General features: G+C 47.4%; 2 protein-coding genes across 3 annotated transcripts in view; one reads left to right on the top strand and one right to left on the bottom strand.

Annotated features, from left to right (window-relative positions):
- The window catches only part of SARDH (sarcosine dehydrogenase), a 59144-nt gene extending 58832 nt beyond the window's left edge, over positions 1 to 312 (bottom strand). Inside the window, exon 1 of the mRNA XM_044305444.1 lies at positions 175 to 312. The gene's annotated coding sequence lies outside the window, so the exon portion shown is untranslated. The remainder of the gene's footprint in view (positions 1 to 174) is intronic.
- Positions 247 to 16874, top strand: REXO4 (REX4 homolog, 3'-5' exonuclease). Of its 2 annotated transcripts, none has more exons than XM_044305446.1 (9): positions 247 to 385; positions 8529 to 8766; positions 9168 to 9517; positions 11661 to 11813; positions 13150 to 13343; positions 13460 to 13548; positions 13671 to 13745; positions 15198 to 15272; positions 15690 to 16874. In XM_044305446.1, exons 2-9 carry the CDS (start codon positions 8551 to 8553, stop codon positions 15825 to 15827), a joined length of 1290 nt encoding a protein of 429 aa, XP_044161381.1. In that variant the 5' UTR covers positions 247 to 385; positions 8529 to 8550; the 3' UTR covers positions 15828 to 16874. The 2 variants fall into 2 exon arrangements, with proteins under 2 accessions (XP_044161381.1, XP_044161382.1); XM_044305447.1 differs by lacking the exon at positions 247 to 385 and adding an exon at positions 7764 to 7828.
- Positions 16875 to 17756: the final 882 nt, after the last annotated feature.

Consider the following 17756-nt stretch of genomic DNA (forward strand, 5'->3'; position numbering starts at 1 on the left):
CACGTGTTGTTTTCTCCGGCCTCAACGCTGCACAAGAAAATGAACTTTATTTCTTAACTTTTTCCAGCACAGACCACCGCGGCACGCGGCGGCGCCGCCCCCCGAGAGACACTGGTGCAACACTATCCCTTTAAATGATCTGCTTATATAGTCCTCAGCCTAGGGTTCACATACCGTCTGACAGCAGCTGGCGGCCCGGGAACAAGCGCAGGAGGCGATTTGGATGCGGTTATTATTGGTCTACGTGGGCTTTCCGCGACTCCTTCCAACAATGAGTTAAACTGGTTCTCCTCCCCGAACCCTCCCCATGTGTCAATAACCACGCATGGCAGCCGCCTGTGCACTGCAGCACATGGAAAGGATCTCTACCCGCTGACTGATAATGGTACGGTCCTGCTTTTTTTTTTTTTTGTACTTAAAGGAATTGTCCAGTTTTCTGTCAGTGGTTTTTATTTTCTGCAGCTTTCTAATATGCATGGGTTTCTATTCCGCCCTTACGTTCAGGACCTCTGTTTGCCGTCAATGATGGGGGAACCATCCTGTTGGACATCAGGTGCTTGACACCTGGTCCTCCCCAAATAGTTCTCACAGGAGACGGTTTGTTACAATTGTATCCAGTCTGGTTATATAGACAGTCTGACTCCAGGCTGATACATTGTAGCAAAGGGGAGAGAGACATGTGCTGAAGTGTTCAGCTCCCAGGGATGCAATTGTAGCAAACTCTCATCTGTGGGAATTAAAGGGGTTGTTCAGGATTAGAAAACCATGGCTGCTTTCTTCCAAAAACACACCTACCCGTGGGCTCTGCCTGGTACTGCAGCTCAGCTCCACTGAAATGAATGAGGCTGAGCTGCAATACCACCCACAACCTGCAGACAGGGGGTGGCGCTGTTTTTGGAAGAAAGCAGCTATCATTTATTTATTTTTTTAAGCCTTGGAAAACTCCTTTAAGGGTATGCTCACACATTCTGCACTAAAATTCATACCTCTTCCTATGCAGTGGGAATCCATGTTGTCATTCATACGGCTACTGATTTGCGACTGCACGGATTTGAAATCCGAAATTAAGAAGTGACATTTCTACAGTCTTTGTGTCGCCCCCCCCTCCCTGAATAGTGGGATCGGACATATTGGTTTTCAACAGGCCCGATCCTTTATCTCTCAGGACGGTATGCTGCTGCTAATGAGGTTTGGCGATGGTTTTCTAGCAATCACAACACATGCATCCTCAGCCGAGCTAAGCATGCACGTGTATGGGGAGAGATAGGAGACGAATTATCATCAGCAGAATTTCCGTTTTCGTGGCGCAGAGGCAGGTGAATTTATTGCAGGAGCCATTTACAAGAAACAGGATGCCGCCACACGTGACGTAAATGCTGCGGACTTTCCACAATGTGAAGGAATGTGCTCTGTGGAACGGGGGTAGGTGAGTATAATATTTTTTTTTTATTATTATTATTATTATTATTTTATTTACACCACAGGGGCTTCACTAATGTAAGGGGGCACTAAGAGAGAGTTAGGGGCTTTGCTAGGGTCTCAAAAGATCCGGGGCACAAGCCCCAATGCATATGGCCCAATTCTCTAAGTCGCTATAGCTATACAGCAGCACGTACCTCTCGCATCCAGGGCCTCCAGGTGACGCCTCCTCTGATGTAGATCTTCTCTGTCATCATCTTCTCCATTCCATCCGGACACTTCTCTCAGCCGCCTCGTCTCTACAGAGTGTGACACACAGACATCTTAGGTTCCTCATTTTTCTGTACCCCCAAATACTATCCTGAATAAAAATGAGTGCCCCCCATAGTAATAGTGCTCCTCATAGTCCCACCAATAGTAATTCCCTTTCTAGAATGCCCTCATTAGTAATACTGCCCCCTACAGTGCCCCCAACAGTGATAGTGCTGCCCAAGAGTGCCCCCATTAGTGGAAGAGCCCTCCAGTATTAATAATACCCTCACAGAGTCCCCAGTAGAAATAAGGCCCCCCTATTGTTCCCCCAGTGGTAATAAAGCTCTCTACAGACCCCTCAGTAGTAATAAGACCCCCACAGTGTCCTTAGTAGAAATAAATAAGGCGGACCTATAAGTCCCTCCTATAGAGCCCCCAGTAGTAATAAGAACGCCTAATGTCCCCTGGATTTAAAATGCCCCCACAGTGCCCCCAGTATTTATATCGCCCCCTACTGGTTTAATGCTCGCCCTGACGTGCCCCCAGTATTTATAATGCCCCCTGCAGTGACCCCTGTAGTTATATTCCTCCGTTTACTGTCTTAAAGATTATAATTCCTCAGCCCCTCCACCATACAGTCCCATGTAAATAACATTATTTCCCTTTTCTGCCATTATGCCATGTAAATACCATCACACCATCTCTCCAGCCCCCTCCAATATACAGTCCCACGTAAAGAACATCGCCCCTCCCCAGCCGCCTTTAACATACAATCCCATGTAAAAAACATCACCCCCTCAATATTTAGTCCCATGTAAATAACATCACTTCCTCCCCCAGTCACTTTCAACATACAGTCCCATGTAAATAAAAATCACCCCCTCCCCAGCCACCTCCAACATGCAGTCCCATGTAAAATCACATTACCCCTCAACATTCAGTCCCATATAAATATCACTCCCTCTCACAGCCGCCTTCAACATATAGTCCCATGTAAATAACATCACTCCACCTCACTGTCCCATGTAAATAACTTTCCTCCCTTCAGCCCTAACATACAGTCCCAGTTAAATAACTACAACTCCCAGCATTGCTCTGCCTCTCCCTTCACTTACCTCTCCTCATGTAGCAGACCTCACCACAGCTTCTTCCCAGGATTTCTCTTCACTGCTGAGCCATCCTCTCCTGCACTGGTCACATGATGGTGACCTCATCGCAGGTCCTTTTCAGCCACTGCATTTAGCACTGATCACATGACCTATGATGTAATCACAGGTCCTTCAGCTCTTGCAGGGCATTAGATTCAATTGTATTGCCCTCCTGAGGATGGAAATACAGTTGTATGTAGCAGGCAGGCATAACATTTGGGGCCTGGGACAATACATCAGGGGCCCAGGCCCCAAATGTTTTAACCAAGCAACGCCCCTGGGGAGAGCATTGATGTGTGAGGGCACTAAGGAGGAACAATTACTGTGAAGGGGGCATTCTACTGTGAAAGGGGCACTTAGGGGGCAAAATACTGTATGGGTGGAATAAACAGCATAACTACTGTATTGGGGCAAAACTACTGTGAAGGGGCACTAAGGGGGCATTCTACTTTAAAATGGGCACTTAGGGGGCAAAACTATTGTGTGGGGGCACTTAGGGGCATAACTACTGTATTGGGGCAAAACTACTGTGAAGCGGCACTAAGGGGGAAAAACTACTGTGTGGGGGCACTAAGTGGCAAAACTACTGTAAAGGGGGCAAAACTATTGCCAAGTGGACATTAAGGGTTCATTCTACTGTGAAGAGGGCACCGTGGGGGTGTGTGGGCGGTCTAGACTAGCTGTGAAAGGGGATTGCGGGGAAGGTCTTTGGGGAGGGGGTGGTGGGCAGTCTTTTCTAGAGATGCCCCTGTTATTGACGATGTTAGGCTGACATGTATCTCTACCAACCCCACATACACATGCATGCCTGGCCCAGTCAAGCAAGCATGTGTTTTGAATTGGGAGAAAGCCACTGCCAGGCTCCTCTTTTGGAAAACAAAAGAATCAGACACGTTGAAATCAAGCAGCCCGATCCTCGTTTCTTTCAACATCTGCTGTCTGGGAAGAGTCGGGACACCCCCATACACAGTATATGGTTAGCAGATATAGATCTGTGCACCTTCAGCTCAGCAGGGCTTGCATGTCAAAAGGTAGAAAAATATAAATGGTTGCAAGACACCATCCCCACTGAGACCTTGTGAGCCCCTTTTAGGCCACCAAGATCTGTCGGACCCAGCGGCCCCTTCATCCAGCTGATTGGCGGGGGTGTTGGGAGTCCCAAAATATTATTTTGCGACCTGTTCCTGCATCTCTGGGGGGTTTGAAGATGTTGAGTGTCTTGGGCAATGGTTACAAGGACTCGATGTGGTTGTGTAGTGTTGGGGTCCCCAGGGGGCAACATTGACGTGGGGTTTTGGATGTTCTGCCCCGGGTTTAGTAGGTTTTCTCCAGATCCAGGGGTGTCCTCCTACACCCGAAAAACATAGTGATAGGTCAACTGGCTTCCTTTGAACTCGACCTCAAAGTGGTGGTCAAGTGAGCACATAGTCAAAGACGTCAACGATGGTGGTCTGCTCTGCAACTCCACAAATGGGCCAAATACTTCTTCACACGTTCCTCCACTCTGGGAATAAAATAAAAACCTCTCGGATCAATGTCGTTTTTGAAATATTTTGGCTCTGGCGTTCCCACAGGTGTGAGGAGCCTGGACGATGAGCTCATCCTTGACGTTGAACATGCAGATGTAAATTCTCGCCATCGCTTGTCAGGTAGACAGCTATTCGGATTGGGCCGGGGCCATGGACACAACAATAACTGCGGAGATGCGTTCCAGCTTGGAACCGGCCTCCTGCGTCTGCTTGGACGCGCGCTCTGGGTTTTATTGTGTTGTCTGAATGTGTTTATTGGGAAGGGATGGACGGGATTTTGCCAAGTGTTACGTCTGCGAGGCTGGAGAGGATCAGACGAGGGTCTGCCTGGAGTTGACAAGGGGTCACTCACGTGCTGGAGATACTTTATATTAAAGATACGGAAGAATAAGAATATTTAGTGACAAAATTTTGGTGAACGCTGTTGTATCTTAAGCCTTGTCCATGTCCACTAAGCTTTGCCCGAAACATAGAAACGGACGAGCTAAGTGAAGTGGATTTTTTGGCGCATTTTCTTCAAAAATAGGTCGAAAAATTGACAAGTTGTTGACGGGTTTCTTTTTGTGACAAGGTCCAGGCACCATCACGTTAGTCAAGCCTCTGCCGAATGGAGGGTGTTTAGTGGACTTCAGACCTCCGTGGCGTCAACCTGTCCCAGTCTGAGTCTTACATACAAACTATTCAAATAAATATTAACTCCAGAGCCCTGAGAATGAAAACCTTTCTGTCCAATATGTGGTGGATGGAGCAGCGTAGTTCCACCGCCAGAGCTACTCCCAAACAGGTGATCGGTAAGGGATGCGCTGGTACTAGACCCCCTAGGATCAGATATTGATGACCTATCCTGAGGATGGACCAGCAATATTAAAGTACCATAAATCCCCATTAACTACATCCTGAACGCCGTTTCACACAGCAGACACCCAGGGTTAGTGTCTGCAATCGGCAATAGTGCCGATTGTAGACATTCAAACCCCTCGGGTGCCGTGGTTAAACGTGAAAATTAAAGAACCCAGATGTGGTCTCTTCCCGGGCAGGAACGCCTTCCCCTTGCTGAGATTGGGGAAGGCGTTCCTTAGTAGTAATAGGACAATACTCCCCCCAAAATAAAATAATAATCAATCAAAAATAAACTTGCCCATAAAATGTCCGTACTATTAAAATATAAAAAAATGATTCTATCCCATACGGTGAATGATGTAACGAAAATAAAATCAAAATGACTGAATCACCATTTTTTTATTGCTTCCACTCCCCCCCACCCAAAAATATTTTAATAAAAAGTGATCAAAAAGCCATGCACACCCCAAATGGGATCATTGAAAACTACAGAAAAAAATGAGCCCTCATATATAAATATAAAAAAAGGTATGGTCAGAATAAGGTGCTGAAAAACTTTTTTTTCAAAGTTTTTTTTTTTTTAGATATTTTTTTTCCAGTATAAAACTATATAAATGTGGTTCCGTTGTAATTGTACTGACCCAGAGAATGAACGGCACGGGTCAGTTTTACTGCATAGGACAGGGGTCGTCAACCTCCGGCACTCCAGCTGTTGTGAAACTACAACCCCCAGCATGCTCCATTAATTTCTATGAATGAGTTCTTAGAACAGCCAAGCAAGCGTGCATGCTGGGAGTCGTAGTTTCACCACACCTGGAGTGCTGAAGGTTGCTGATCCCTGTCCTAGGCAGTAAAACTGACCTGTGCCGTTCATTGTCTGGCGTTTTTATTTTTTTTCCAATTGCACCACATTTGGAATTTTCCACACAAAAAAACAAGCAAATGCAGCTAGGAAAGGCAGGGAGTGAAAAATGAAAACGCAAAAAAATAAATAAAAATCACCCGGTAATGAAGTGGTTAAACAAGTAGATTCCATGAGACATTACAAGAAAGGGCCAGCAGAGGGCAGCAGAACCTTCCTGCATAGTATAGGAAACCAAGCTCTGCTCTGAAACTTGAAGGGGCAAGTGGTGGCACCCGGGCACTATGAGGGTATTACCGCAGGGGGCAGGATATGCTGCAGGTTTTCCGACACAGTTTTGCAAAAAATCCACAGTAGCAACAAAGTGGATGAGAGTCTGCCAATAAATCACTTCCACGCGCTACGTGAAAAAACGTCAGCGAGGAACCCACAGCGGATGTGGATTTTAAATTAAAAAATTTGGGTGAATTCCACAACAAATCCGCAGGCAACACATTCGTTGTGGATTTCTCAGTGGAAATGTGCTGGACGGGCCAAGTATGACACTCTCCGGGTGCTATTTAGCGCCATTTGGCTGTAGGTGGCCACAGTATGGCACTAGGTGTGAAAGAATACCACTTTCTGGGCACCAGTGGCCTGGGGAGAGGGGGGGGACGGGACGGTGCTAAACTCCTCTTTCAATTTGTATTTTAATGCTGCCACCACTAGGGGGAGCTCTGTGCAAACAGATGCTTACAGCTTCCCTTTCAGTTGGAACTGCATAATACCCTACGCACTGAGCTCCCCCTAGTGGTGGCTGCGGGCAGTCAGCTGTGTAATAGATGGGAAGCTGGAGATTTATCAATGGATTGATGCCAGTTGCCTGGTATTAATACATTGAGAAATAAGGTGGTCAGAATGAGCGCCATATTTATGAAGCACCTTGGACACAAGTCGGATGAAATGGGTGAAGCGAAGGATGACATATTTTTTTTTATTCATTAGAAATTTGATGTGTTGAGCTTTGCATTCTGCATTGCTTGGGACGGATTGACGCCTGTGTACTGAGGAGGGCATACCCATTTTTGCTGTGGGGCCCTTTGAGATCTTTGTACTCCCTGGTTTGACAGTACGCAGGCACAATATGGCGCTATAAAGGGTACGTATTATGGTGGCAACATGCCACTGTTTAAAAGTAGGTAATTGGCTTATATACACTGACCATGCATCACATGCTTCACCCGGCTGTACCCCTATTACCCCTTGTGCTGCCATCACTCCCCATTCTCTTCTGCATTGACGTGTCATCTTCACAATGACCAGCAGAGGGCGGAGGCCATCACTCCCCATTCTCTTCTGCATTGACGTGTCATCTTCACAATGACCAGCAGAGGGCGGAGGCCATCACTCCCCAGTCTCTTCTGCATTGACGTGTCATCTTCACAATGACCAGCAGAGGGCGGAGGCCATCACTCCCCAGTCTCTTCTGCATTGACGTGTCATCTTCACAATGACCAGCAGAGGGCGGAGGCCATCACTCCCCAGTCTCTTCTGCATTGACGTGTCATCTTCACAATGACCAGCAGAGGGCGGAGGTATACCGCGCAAGTCACCGAGCGCGCATGTCAAGCAAACCCAGAGCGAGCAACTAGCTACGGCGCATGCGCGTACTCTTTTTCCCTAGGAACGAAAATTCAGTTAGCTGTTTCGACCCGGCGCGTATTATGTGTCGGTTTCCGGAGGAACCATGCTGCGACATATGAAGCTGTAGATTGTGCACGGGCTCTGGCATGTCCTATGTGAGTAACTGGGCATACAGGAGAGGTGGCACCAGGCTAATGTGCCAGCAGTGCTGTATAGAGAGAGAGAGAGAGAGAGAGAGGGAGAGAGGGAGAGAGGGAGAGAGGGAGAGAGGGAGCACATTGGGCCTGTCTGCCCTTCCCCAGGGTGAAATTAGGTATGGCAGGGGCTGTAGGTGTCACCTGGGGTGAGGGGCACATACTTTTGGGTTGGGAAGTGGTGGAGGTCCCTGGGCTGAGACCCCCAACACATTGATCGCTAGTATGGGGGTATCCCTGGTACCCCGCCCCCTGATATTGATGGTGCTGAACATATTTGTCTATGGGGTGTACGTATAAGTTTCCCCCCCTCCCCAAAATTGCTATGCGAATTAACCCTTAGACTCCAGACATGCAATTTTTACACTCCTTAAGGGGCCATGTAGCCATAAAGGGGTTCCCGACTATCGGATAAGTCGAAAATGTCAGGTCGGTGCAGCTGATGGCATCTGTGTTGGTCCCATGTTCATATCTGCCCGCATTACTGAGAGAAATGCTTTTACTGTATGCAAATGAGCCTCTAGGAGCTTAATAGGGTTAAATCTGGTGACAGAAGCCCTTTAAGGGATTAAAAAAGGTCTGTGTACTTCCCCCAGAAACAGCGCCACGTCTGTCAGTGTCCGGTATTGCAGCTCATTCTCTGTTTCATTTGGCTTTCCAGACTCATTAATGACGGCACAGAGATGGCAAAGGCTGTCGTGGTGAAGGACAAAGCATCGACGGCTGTGAAAGAGAAGAACAATCTTAATCAGACCAAAAAGAAGAAGAAGAAGGAATTCTGGAAAAAGCATCCGAAGATCGCTGCGAAGGAAGAGAAGCCGACCGAGGTGACGCAGACGCCTGTTCTGCCTCCCAAGACGCCCCAGGAGTTCTCATCTAACTGGAAAGCTTTACAGACAGTAAGTGTACGGGGGAGAATCCCATTGGGTGTTATATACAGGCTGCCCCCATATAGGAGGACATTCGGTTGGCTGAATGTGTGTTTGGCCTACTGCTATCCCTCTCAACTTTTCAATGCACGTTGCGCTCGGCCAAGCATGCATGTGCTGTCAATGATAGAAGGGGAATAGGCTACGGCCAGACACCTCTGGTGGTGGCATATTTCCCCTTAGAACAAAAGGATCAGGCATGTTGAAATTCAACAGCTGATCCACCTTTCCCCAATATCTGCCATTAATATCTACCCTCGTACACATTAGAAGGTTGTCTCTCCCCCCCCCCCCCCCGAAATGTGCCTGGCCGGACAGTATGTCTAATTGTGCCGTTATAATCCCGTAAACTTTGTGCTTTACCCTTTCAGTTGCTGAAACCCGAGAGCAGTAGTCCTGTCCGTGCAGCGACCACCCCCCACAAGAAACAGGACAAGGGCTTGAAGAAAGAAGAAAAGGAGAAGGGAAAACCCAAAACTAAAAAGGAAATCAAAGTGAATGGGAAGGAAAAATCTGAGCCCAGACCTAAAACTGTAGCCCCCAAAGTCAACGGTCACGTGAAGGAGACCCTGACAGCTGACAAGAAAGCCATAAAAGAGCCAGAGACTACAGACAAGAACAAAGAGGCGAAGAAGAAGAAGAGAAAATTACCTGAAGGTGATAAACCCATCATGGGCCCTAAAAAGAAGCCTAGTGAGGACAGCACAGCAGAGCCGCCAAAGTAAGTTCTGTATATTATATATAGGGTATATGCCTGTGTATAGCAGGTATAGGGGTTTGTAGAGGCGGCCTCCTCACAGCTCACCAAGCACAGCGCCGTACATTGTATAGTGGCTGCGCTTGGTATTGCAGCCCAGGCCTATTCATGTGAATAGGACTGAGATGCAACTAGGCCCGAGGCACAGCAGGGAGCGGGATCAAAAGATTTCAGGTTCTAGCTCTCTAAGGGGGTGGGAAGTCTAAGGAATGTTGTAATGGGAAAAAAAAACATTTTTTTTTTTGTCGCCTTGTCCCGATCAAAAAGTTGTACGAAACCCAAAAATTGTGCCAATAAAAACTACGGTTCGTCCCGTGAAAAAACAAGCCCTCATACAGTTCTATAGACTGAAATATAAAAAAGTTATGGCTGTTAGAAAATGGTGATGCAAAGAAAATGTAGATGTTGTTGTTTTTGTTTTTTTTTTAAGTAAAAAACGATCCAAATTTGTAATATTACACCACCGTAATCGTATTGAGCTGCAGAATAAGAACGTGGTGTCATTTTAGCGCACAGTGAACACAGTGAACACCCTAATGCCTGGGCACGCTCCCATATTCCTCCTATAGCTGCCGCGTGCGCCTCTGACGCGGGTTATTGCACCCGCACTGAATCCTGACCCATTCATTTCTATGGGGCTGTGCACACGAGCGGTGATTTTCACGCATCACCTGTGCGTTGCGTGAAAATCGCAGCATGTTCTATATTCAGCGTTTTTCACGCAACGCAGGCCCCATTGAAGTGAATGGGGCTGCGTGAAAACCGCAAGCATCCGCAAGCAAGTGCGGATGCAGTGCGATTTTTTTTTTTCACACATGGTTGCTAGGAGACAATCGGAGTGGGGATCCGATCATTATTATTTTCCGTTATAACATGGTTATAAGGGAAAATAATAGCATTCTTAATACAGAATGTATAGTACAATAGCGCTGGAGGGGTTAAAAATAAATAAATATATAACTCACCTTAATCCACTTGATCGCGCAGCCGGCATCTCTTCTGTCTTCATCTTTGCTGTGCACAGGAAAAGGACCTTTTGATGGCGTCACTGCGCTCATCACATGGTCCGTCACATGATCTATCACCATAGTAAAAAAAGATCATGTGAAGGACCATGTGATGAGCGCAGTGACGTCATCAAAGGTCCTATTCCTCAAAGAAGAAGACAGAAGAGATGCCGGCTGCAAAAACAAGTGGATTAAGGTGAGTTAAATTCAATATATATATATATATATATATATATATATATATATATATATATATATATATATATATATATAATATTTTTTTTTTTTTTTTTTTTTTTTAACCCCTCCAGCGCTATTTTACTATGCATTCTGTATTCAGAATGCTATTATTTTCACTTATAACCATGTTGTGAGGGGAACTAATACAATCTACACAACCTTGAACCCAAACCTGAACTTCTGTGAAGAAGTTCGGGTCTGGGTACCACATTCAGTTTTTTATCACGCACGTGCAAAACACATTGCACTTCTCGCGCGGGTTTGCCGCAACGCATCCGGACACGCTCGTGTGAAAGAGGCCTAACAGCGCACCACCTATCCTTAGAAAGGAGCCCACAAAGTTACGTAGGGCGCACCGCTTAGACGTGGCTTACCTCCATTAATTCCTATGAGAGCACAGAAAATAGCTGAGCGCTGGCTCGGCTATTTCCATCAGCCCCATAGAAATGAATGGAGCAGTGGCTGCGCTTGCGCAGTGCACTTCCCGTTCATTTCATTTGGCCAAGTGCGCCGCTCTGCTATTTTCTGCGCTCCCATAAAAATGAATGGAGGGCGGCCACGAATGCTCGGTGCTTCCTCCTTCACTTTGCGGTCTCTGTTCTAAAGATAGGTGCGGGTCCCACCTCTGGGACATGCACCTATCAGACATTGGGGGCATATCCTAGTGACTGAGGTGAGACAACCCCTTTTAAGTAATGACCTATCCCACATCTTGCCTAACTAGTTGATGAAGGAAAGCTCGGCGACCATGACGTGGAGGAGGCTTTATGGGTAGTCACTCAACTTTCCCAGGAGCAGATTTAATGATTGAGTAACAAAATGAGTGGCTTATAGGCTGTTAATAAATTGTGACTTTTCAGAATAGACCTGTGGTTTGATGACGTGGATCCGGATGACATTGAGGCGGCGCTGGGTACAGAAGCTGGTCAAATCGCACGGCAGATGCAAGGGTTACCAGAGAAAAAATCGGATGCTGTGGACAAGGTTCTAGTGAAGGACAGGGCGTTCGAGGGGTAAGTGCTGGTGTCACTGAAGCCATTATGGAAGATATGTACGTGAAGGATCCAGCCTGCCCAAGAGAGAGGCGCCCCGCCCGCAGGATTGTGTTATGCCAGGAGTTGAATTAGGTATCCTGGCTATATGGAAATGCCATTAATGCCCGATATGTGGTAGCCTCATCCCTGCGACCTGGGGTCCCTTGATCTGTAGCCTTTAGCTGTAGAGCAGCAAATAGATGAAGCAGTGAGGACTGGCTGACCAAGAGCAAGCGGCCGTTCCTGTAACGCCTATAAAATACCATGCAAAGAGTTGTGGATGGTGGCGGCTGGGGCTGAAACGATTACTCGATTTTGCATCGAGGATTTGTTCGTGTCATGTGACCACGGAGCGGGAGTGAAGCGCTTGCTATTACTTACCGCTCCGTGGTCACCCGCCAGCCCGCACCGCGCTGCACTTTCCTCCTGACACATTGTCAGGACATAGTGCATGTAAGCGCGCACTATGACCTGATGCTGTGTGACGTCCGGATGACAGTGCAGCGCGCAGAGAAGAAGATGGACGAGCTGTGGAGCGGCGCCCCTACAGGAGAGGTAAGTATTTTATCTCGCTGGCGCTGGGGACATGGCTAGGAGGGGCAAGCTAGTGGCACTGGGGGGAGCCTGATGGCATGGGGGTTGGGGGGGCAGCTGATGGCACAGGGAACCGATGACTTTTTATAAAGAAAAATGTTCTTTTAATTCGTTTTTTTGTTACTAGAATACTTGATTACAGAAATAGTCGGTAGCTGCAGCCCTAGTGGCGACCCACTCTCCCTTTTTCCTCCTCCGCAGATGCTAGGCAAGAGTTACATGTCCCTGCCTACAGGCGGTGGTTGTGGACCAGGCCCATATAACCTGTAAATATAACACTCCTTTAAAGGGGTTATCCCATCACATACAATGGGGGCATATTGCTAGGATATGCCCCCATAGTCTGATGGGTGCGGGTCCCACCTCTGGGACCCGCACCTACAAGGAGAATGGAGCGGGGAGAGCTGGGGCTGCAGGACCTCGGGTTTCCCGGGGTCCGTCCACCACCAAGCGCTGCTCCCATACAAGTGATAGGGAGCACACCGCACACGCGTGGCCCCTGCTCCCATTAATTTCTATGGGGCCGACAGAAATGGCCGAGCCAGCACTCGGCTATTTTCGGCGGCCCCATTGAAATGAATGGAGGGCGGCTGCGCATGCGCAGTGCGCCCTCTATTCTCTTCCCCGCTCCATTCTCGTTGTAGAGACGATGGGGGCATATCCTTGTATGTGATGGCAAAACCCCTTTAACGGGACATTGATTTTTACCTTTCTATTTCAGACTCACCAGGACTATTGCTATTGACTGCGAGATGGTGGGGGTTGGCACTGATGGTGAAGAAAGCATCCTGGCGCGGGTATCCATTGTCAATCAGTTTGGGAAATGTGTGTACGATAAGTTTGTTAAACCCACCGAACAAGTCACAGACTACAGGACGGCAGTGAGCGGGATCAGGCCTCAGGACATTAAGAACGGTGAGGACTCGGCGCTTGACCCGCGCAGTCTTCTAAATACATTATGTCCTGGTTTAGTATTATGCTTATTGGGGGGTAGAGTTCCTCCTTCACGTGTACATCACATGTCATTTCAGGGGAAGATTTCAAGGTTGTACAGAAAGAAGTATCTGAGATCCTTAAAGGACGTATTTTGGTCGGCCACGCGGTACATAATGATCTAAAGGTAGGTGATCTACATCCTTAGTTTCATAGTGGGGTGGTCTTATAAAGACAGCCCTTGTCCATGTGCCCTATGGACATCGTATGGATTTGTCGCTTATACTTTTGCGTTATTGTTTCTTTTAGATTTTTTTCTTGGATCATCCTAAGAAGGCCACTAGAGACACTCAGAAGTACAAACCCTTCAAACAAAGGGTGAAGGTAAGATCATGTACCTACAGGAGTCTGCATCCATCAAAGAACTGCACCTCATGGAAAAGGGTTTTCTATGGTCGTAAACCCTGTGTATATTCCTACATGAGGATGTGTCACTTATTGGGGTGACGCGTCATGTGACCCTAGTGGCCGAACGCAACCAGTTGGATTCTGAAAGCTGCTGTATTTGTGAGCAAAAGGAAAAAAAACTTAAAGGGACAGTGCCACTTAAATCATACAGACCTGTCAGAAGTTGTGGAGGGAAAGGGGGGGACCTCATTCTGTAGTTAAGTGAAGAGTCTTATAGTTTCCACACCTGGATCTACACTTCTGACAAGTCTCTACGATGCTGATCCTTTAAATGGCATCTGTCAGCAGATCTGTCCCTATGACACTGGCTGACCTGTTACATGGGCGATTAGCAGCTGAAGGCGTCTGTGTTGGTCCCATGTCCATATGTGCCCGCACTGCTGAGAAAAATTAGGTTTTAATATATGCAAATAAGCCTCTAGGAGCAACGAGGGCGTTACCGTTACACTTAGAGGCTCTGCTCTGTGTGCAAATGCCGCACCCTCTTTTTTTCACTGCCTGGTCCTGTCAATCAAAGTGCAGAGGGCGCAGCAGTTGCAGAGAGAGCTCAGCCTCTAGGTGTAACGGTAACGCCCCCGTTGCTCCTAGAGGCTGATTTGCATATATTAAAACATCATTTTTCTCAGCAATGCGGGGACATATGGAAATGGGACCAACGCAGACGCCTTCAGCTGCCAAGTGCACATGTAACAGGTCAGCCAGTGTCATAGGAACAATACTGCTGACAGATTACTTGTGTAATAACTCAACTTTCTGTATAGGTTTAAAGGGTTTCTGTCACCAGAATTAACCCTCTTAAACTGTCTGACATTAGCGATGTGCTAATGCCAGCAGAATCCAACTCTACTACTTTTATGTTTATTAATGCCCCCCTTACTTTTGTAATATGCAAAAGGCTCCGTTCTCCCACCTCTGGCCATGCCCTGCTACACTAGATTGACCAGACAGCGTTTGTCTTCTCCTGCCTGTGCGCTGGGTAACTCTCGCGCATGCGCAGTGCCGTTTAACCAGCACACAGTGTCGGCAGGAGACTAACGCTGACCTGTCAATCAAGGACGGCAGGGCGTGGAATGAGGTGAGAGAACAGAGCCTCTAGGAGCAAAAGTAAGAACTGTGCCGTAAGGGGGGCATCAATGAACATTAAAATAGCAGAGTTGGATTCTGTGCTATTGGAATCAGGTTGTAGCGTGGATTTTCTGGCCTGACAGTTCCCCTATTGTAGTCAATGTGGGTAGCGCTGCAAAAACTGCTAAAAAGTGCACCAGACAACTGTGATTTTTAGCTCTGCTTACATTCATTGGACTCAGTTTCTGAATTTAGCGGCTACATCTGCATTTATTTCTGATGTCCCGTCTTGTCCCCCTGTAGTGTGGACGTCCATCCCTGAAGCTGCTGTGTGAGAATATCTTAAATGTAAAGGTACAGACTGGAGAACATTGCTCGGTAAGTAACAAGCCGCCATCTCGACCCTTTGTCCTGACAGGAGATAAACAGCTGCCGGCGGCTTATTCCCCTCTCCCTATCACAGGAAAGTAAGAGGGCCAGTGTTTGGGGGTCGGGAGAAATAGCTTAACCTTTGCGTACGCATCACAGATAAACTTGGAAAGGTAGAAAATGTACCGCTATAATTCTGCTTCCGCTCTCGCAGTATATTACAAAGCTGCCTGCAGCCACCACAAGGGGGAGCTCACTGCATAGGAATTTATAGTCAACGGAGACTGTAAAAATCAGTATGCACTGAGCTCCTTCTTATGTTAGGTAAGGAATTAGGAATTCCACAGCCGAGCCCCATACCAGTGCCCTGGTCGGCTTCCATGTTAGTTATCCACTGGTACTCATGTTACCGCTTTTTTTTTTTAGATCCAGGATGCACAAGCCGCCATGAGGTTATACACCATGGAGAAGAAGAACTGGGAAGCCGCCATCAAGGCAAAATATAACCCCGTCAAAAAGGAACCCCTAAAAAAAGAGTCGTCCTCATCAAAAGCATCCTCCTAATCTGCGCTGGACAGTTTATTGTTGTTATGGTGCCTTACTCGTCCAGCTCAGCCCCAGACTCCGGGGGATGGGGGGGGGGGGTTTGGGTCAGCCACTGCTAAAGTAGGGACCAGTCCGCCATATCATATTAGTGATGTATGGCCCCCAGTGTTTACAATAAGCATATCCATAGGGTCCCAGTCATCCGATGGAGGTCCTTTTGTCTTCTGTTGGGCCAGTAGATGACTATGCGGTCTGCTATGTAGTACCGTGCAGTCTACATTTTCATGTAATGGGACCCTATGGACGAGGTATGCCACTGTGGGAGTCGTCTCGGCCTTCCATCAGGGTCTTTTCCTGGCATATACATGAAACAGATGGTCATAGTGTGATGTGAACAGGGCCAAACACGCCTTATGTGGCCGCTTCTGTAACAATAAGATTTTCTATGTATTTTATCCGTGTACAGATTATCACCAATGTAGGGGTTCAGTGCTTGGAGACTTATTTTCAGCACTGAAGTCTATTGAGAAGCCGATCTCCTTCCTTTTAATGGTTGCGTCTGTTTTAGCGGCTGGGTGAGACAAAATGATCCATTAATGGGGACTTTAAGAGGAAGAGAAGAACTGAAAACTTTTCTGACTTTCCAAAATTCGCTTGTAAGGGTAATGGGGGAAAATACACCATGCTACAGGACCATGGGAGAAATGTATCATTCCCTCCATGGAATTCTGGCACAAAAATGTGCAACTTTTTTGATTTTACGTTGCCGTAGCCCCTCTCTGTGGTTAGCTAAGAAGTTCCAGATTGATCAACTGACTTTTTTGCAATTTCTTTTTTTTTTTTTTTTTTAAGTTGCAGTTTTACTCCAGTAGGGGGCGGTGTAAGAAGAAAAAGTGTAGACAAAAGTGCGTGCCAAATTTGATCAATTTTGCACAAATTGCCCTACCATTCACACGTCCGTGGAATGGGTCCGCATTAGTGTTGAGCGAACTTGTGTTTTAAGTTCGGCGTCTAAAGTTCGGGTTATCGAAGTATCCCGTTATGGATTCTAAATTCCGTTATGGTCCGTGGTAGCGGAATCCATAATGGGATACTTCGATAACCCGAACTTAAAACGCAAGTTTGCTCAACACCAGTCCACATCCGTTCCGCAATATCCGGAACGGGTGCAGACCCATTCATTCTCAATGGGGCAGGAATGGATGCGAAGAGCAGACTGTGTGCTCCGCATTTCTAGTGCGCAGCCCTGATCTTCCGGTCCGCGGCTCCAGAAAAAAAATAGAACATGTCCTCTTCTTGTCCATATTTTTGGACAAGAATAGGCAGTTCTATTGGGGTGCCGGCCAGATGTATTGCGGATCCGCAATGTACCACGGACGTGTGAATGGACCCTAACACAGAAGAAAAAAAAGACTTCCACTGACCTCCCCCAAATCTGTAACCATGAAACGAATAGGTCTGCATGGAAGCTGTGTACACACGAGTTCTGTTAATATTCGATCAGGACAGAGATCCTGCTCCATCCTTAAAGGCGTGCTCTGGGATCAGGGTGTCCATGGCTTGGATTGGTGGTGGGGGTCACTGTTTGAAGGGGCCGTGGTGCTAGTGAGTACGCTGCAGACTCTTCATTCTTCACATGGTGCCGTCTGCCAGGAGCAGTGCATAGTATTACAGCTTTGTCACATTCACTTGAATAGGACGAAGCTGCAATCTTCTGCACTGATGGGACTAAGCACTGGCTGCAGGCGGCTGGGCTTATGGACAGTGTGAAACGGGCCGGCGCTCCTCTGTTTCTGTAACTCCCATTGTAGTGTATGGGCGCTGCGAGTTACGGAAACGGTAAGCCCGGCCACCTGGGACTGCTGCCTAGTCCCATCTCGCTGTGGAAGCGGCCAGGCTGGACAATCACTTTAAGCATGCTCCTTACACTTTATGTGCCCCCTAGTG

Source organism: Bufo gargarizans, chromosome 9, assembly GCF_014858855.1.
Source record: "Bufo gargarizans isolate SCDJY-AF-19 chromosome 9, ASM1485885v1, whole genome shotgun sequence".
NCBI classification, from domain to species: Eukaryota; Metazoa; Chordata; class Amphibia; order Anura; family Bufonidae; genus Bufo; species Bufo gargarizans.

What these genes read in the sequence shown, in the direction of transcription:
- REXO4 (XM_044305446.1), top strand. Translation starts at nt 8,551, where the DNA reads ATGGCAAAGGCTGTCGTGGTGAAGGACAAAGCATCGACGGCTGTGAAA. An exon ending in AAGGACAGGGCGTTCGAGGG is followed by an intron (nt 11,814 to 13,149) that starts GTAAGTGCTGGT and finishes TTTCTATTTCAG; the next exon opens with ACTCACCAGGACTATTGCTA. An exon ending in GCCTCAGGACATTAAGAACG is followed by an intron (nt 13,344 to 13,459) that starts GTGAGGACTCGG and finishes ATGTCATTTCAG; the next exon opens with GGGAAGATTTCAAGGTTGTA.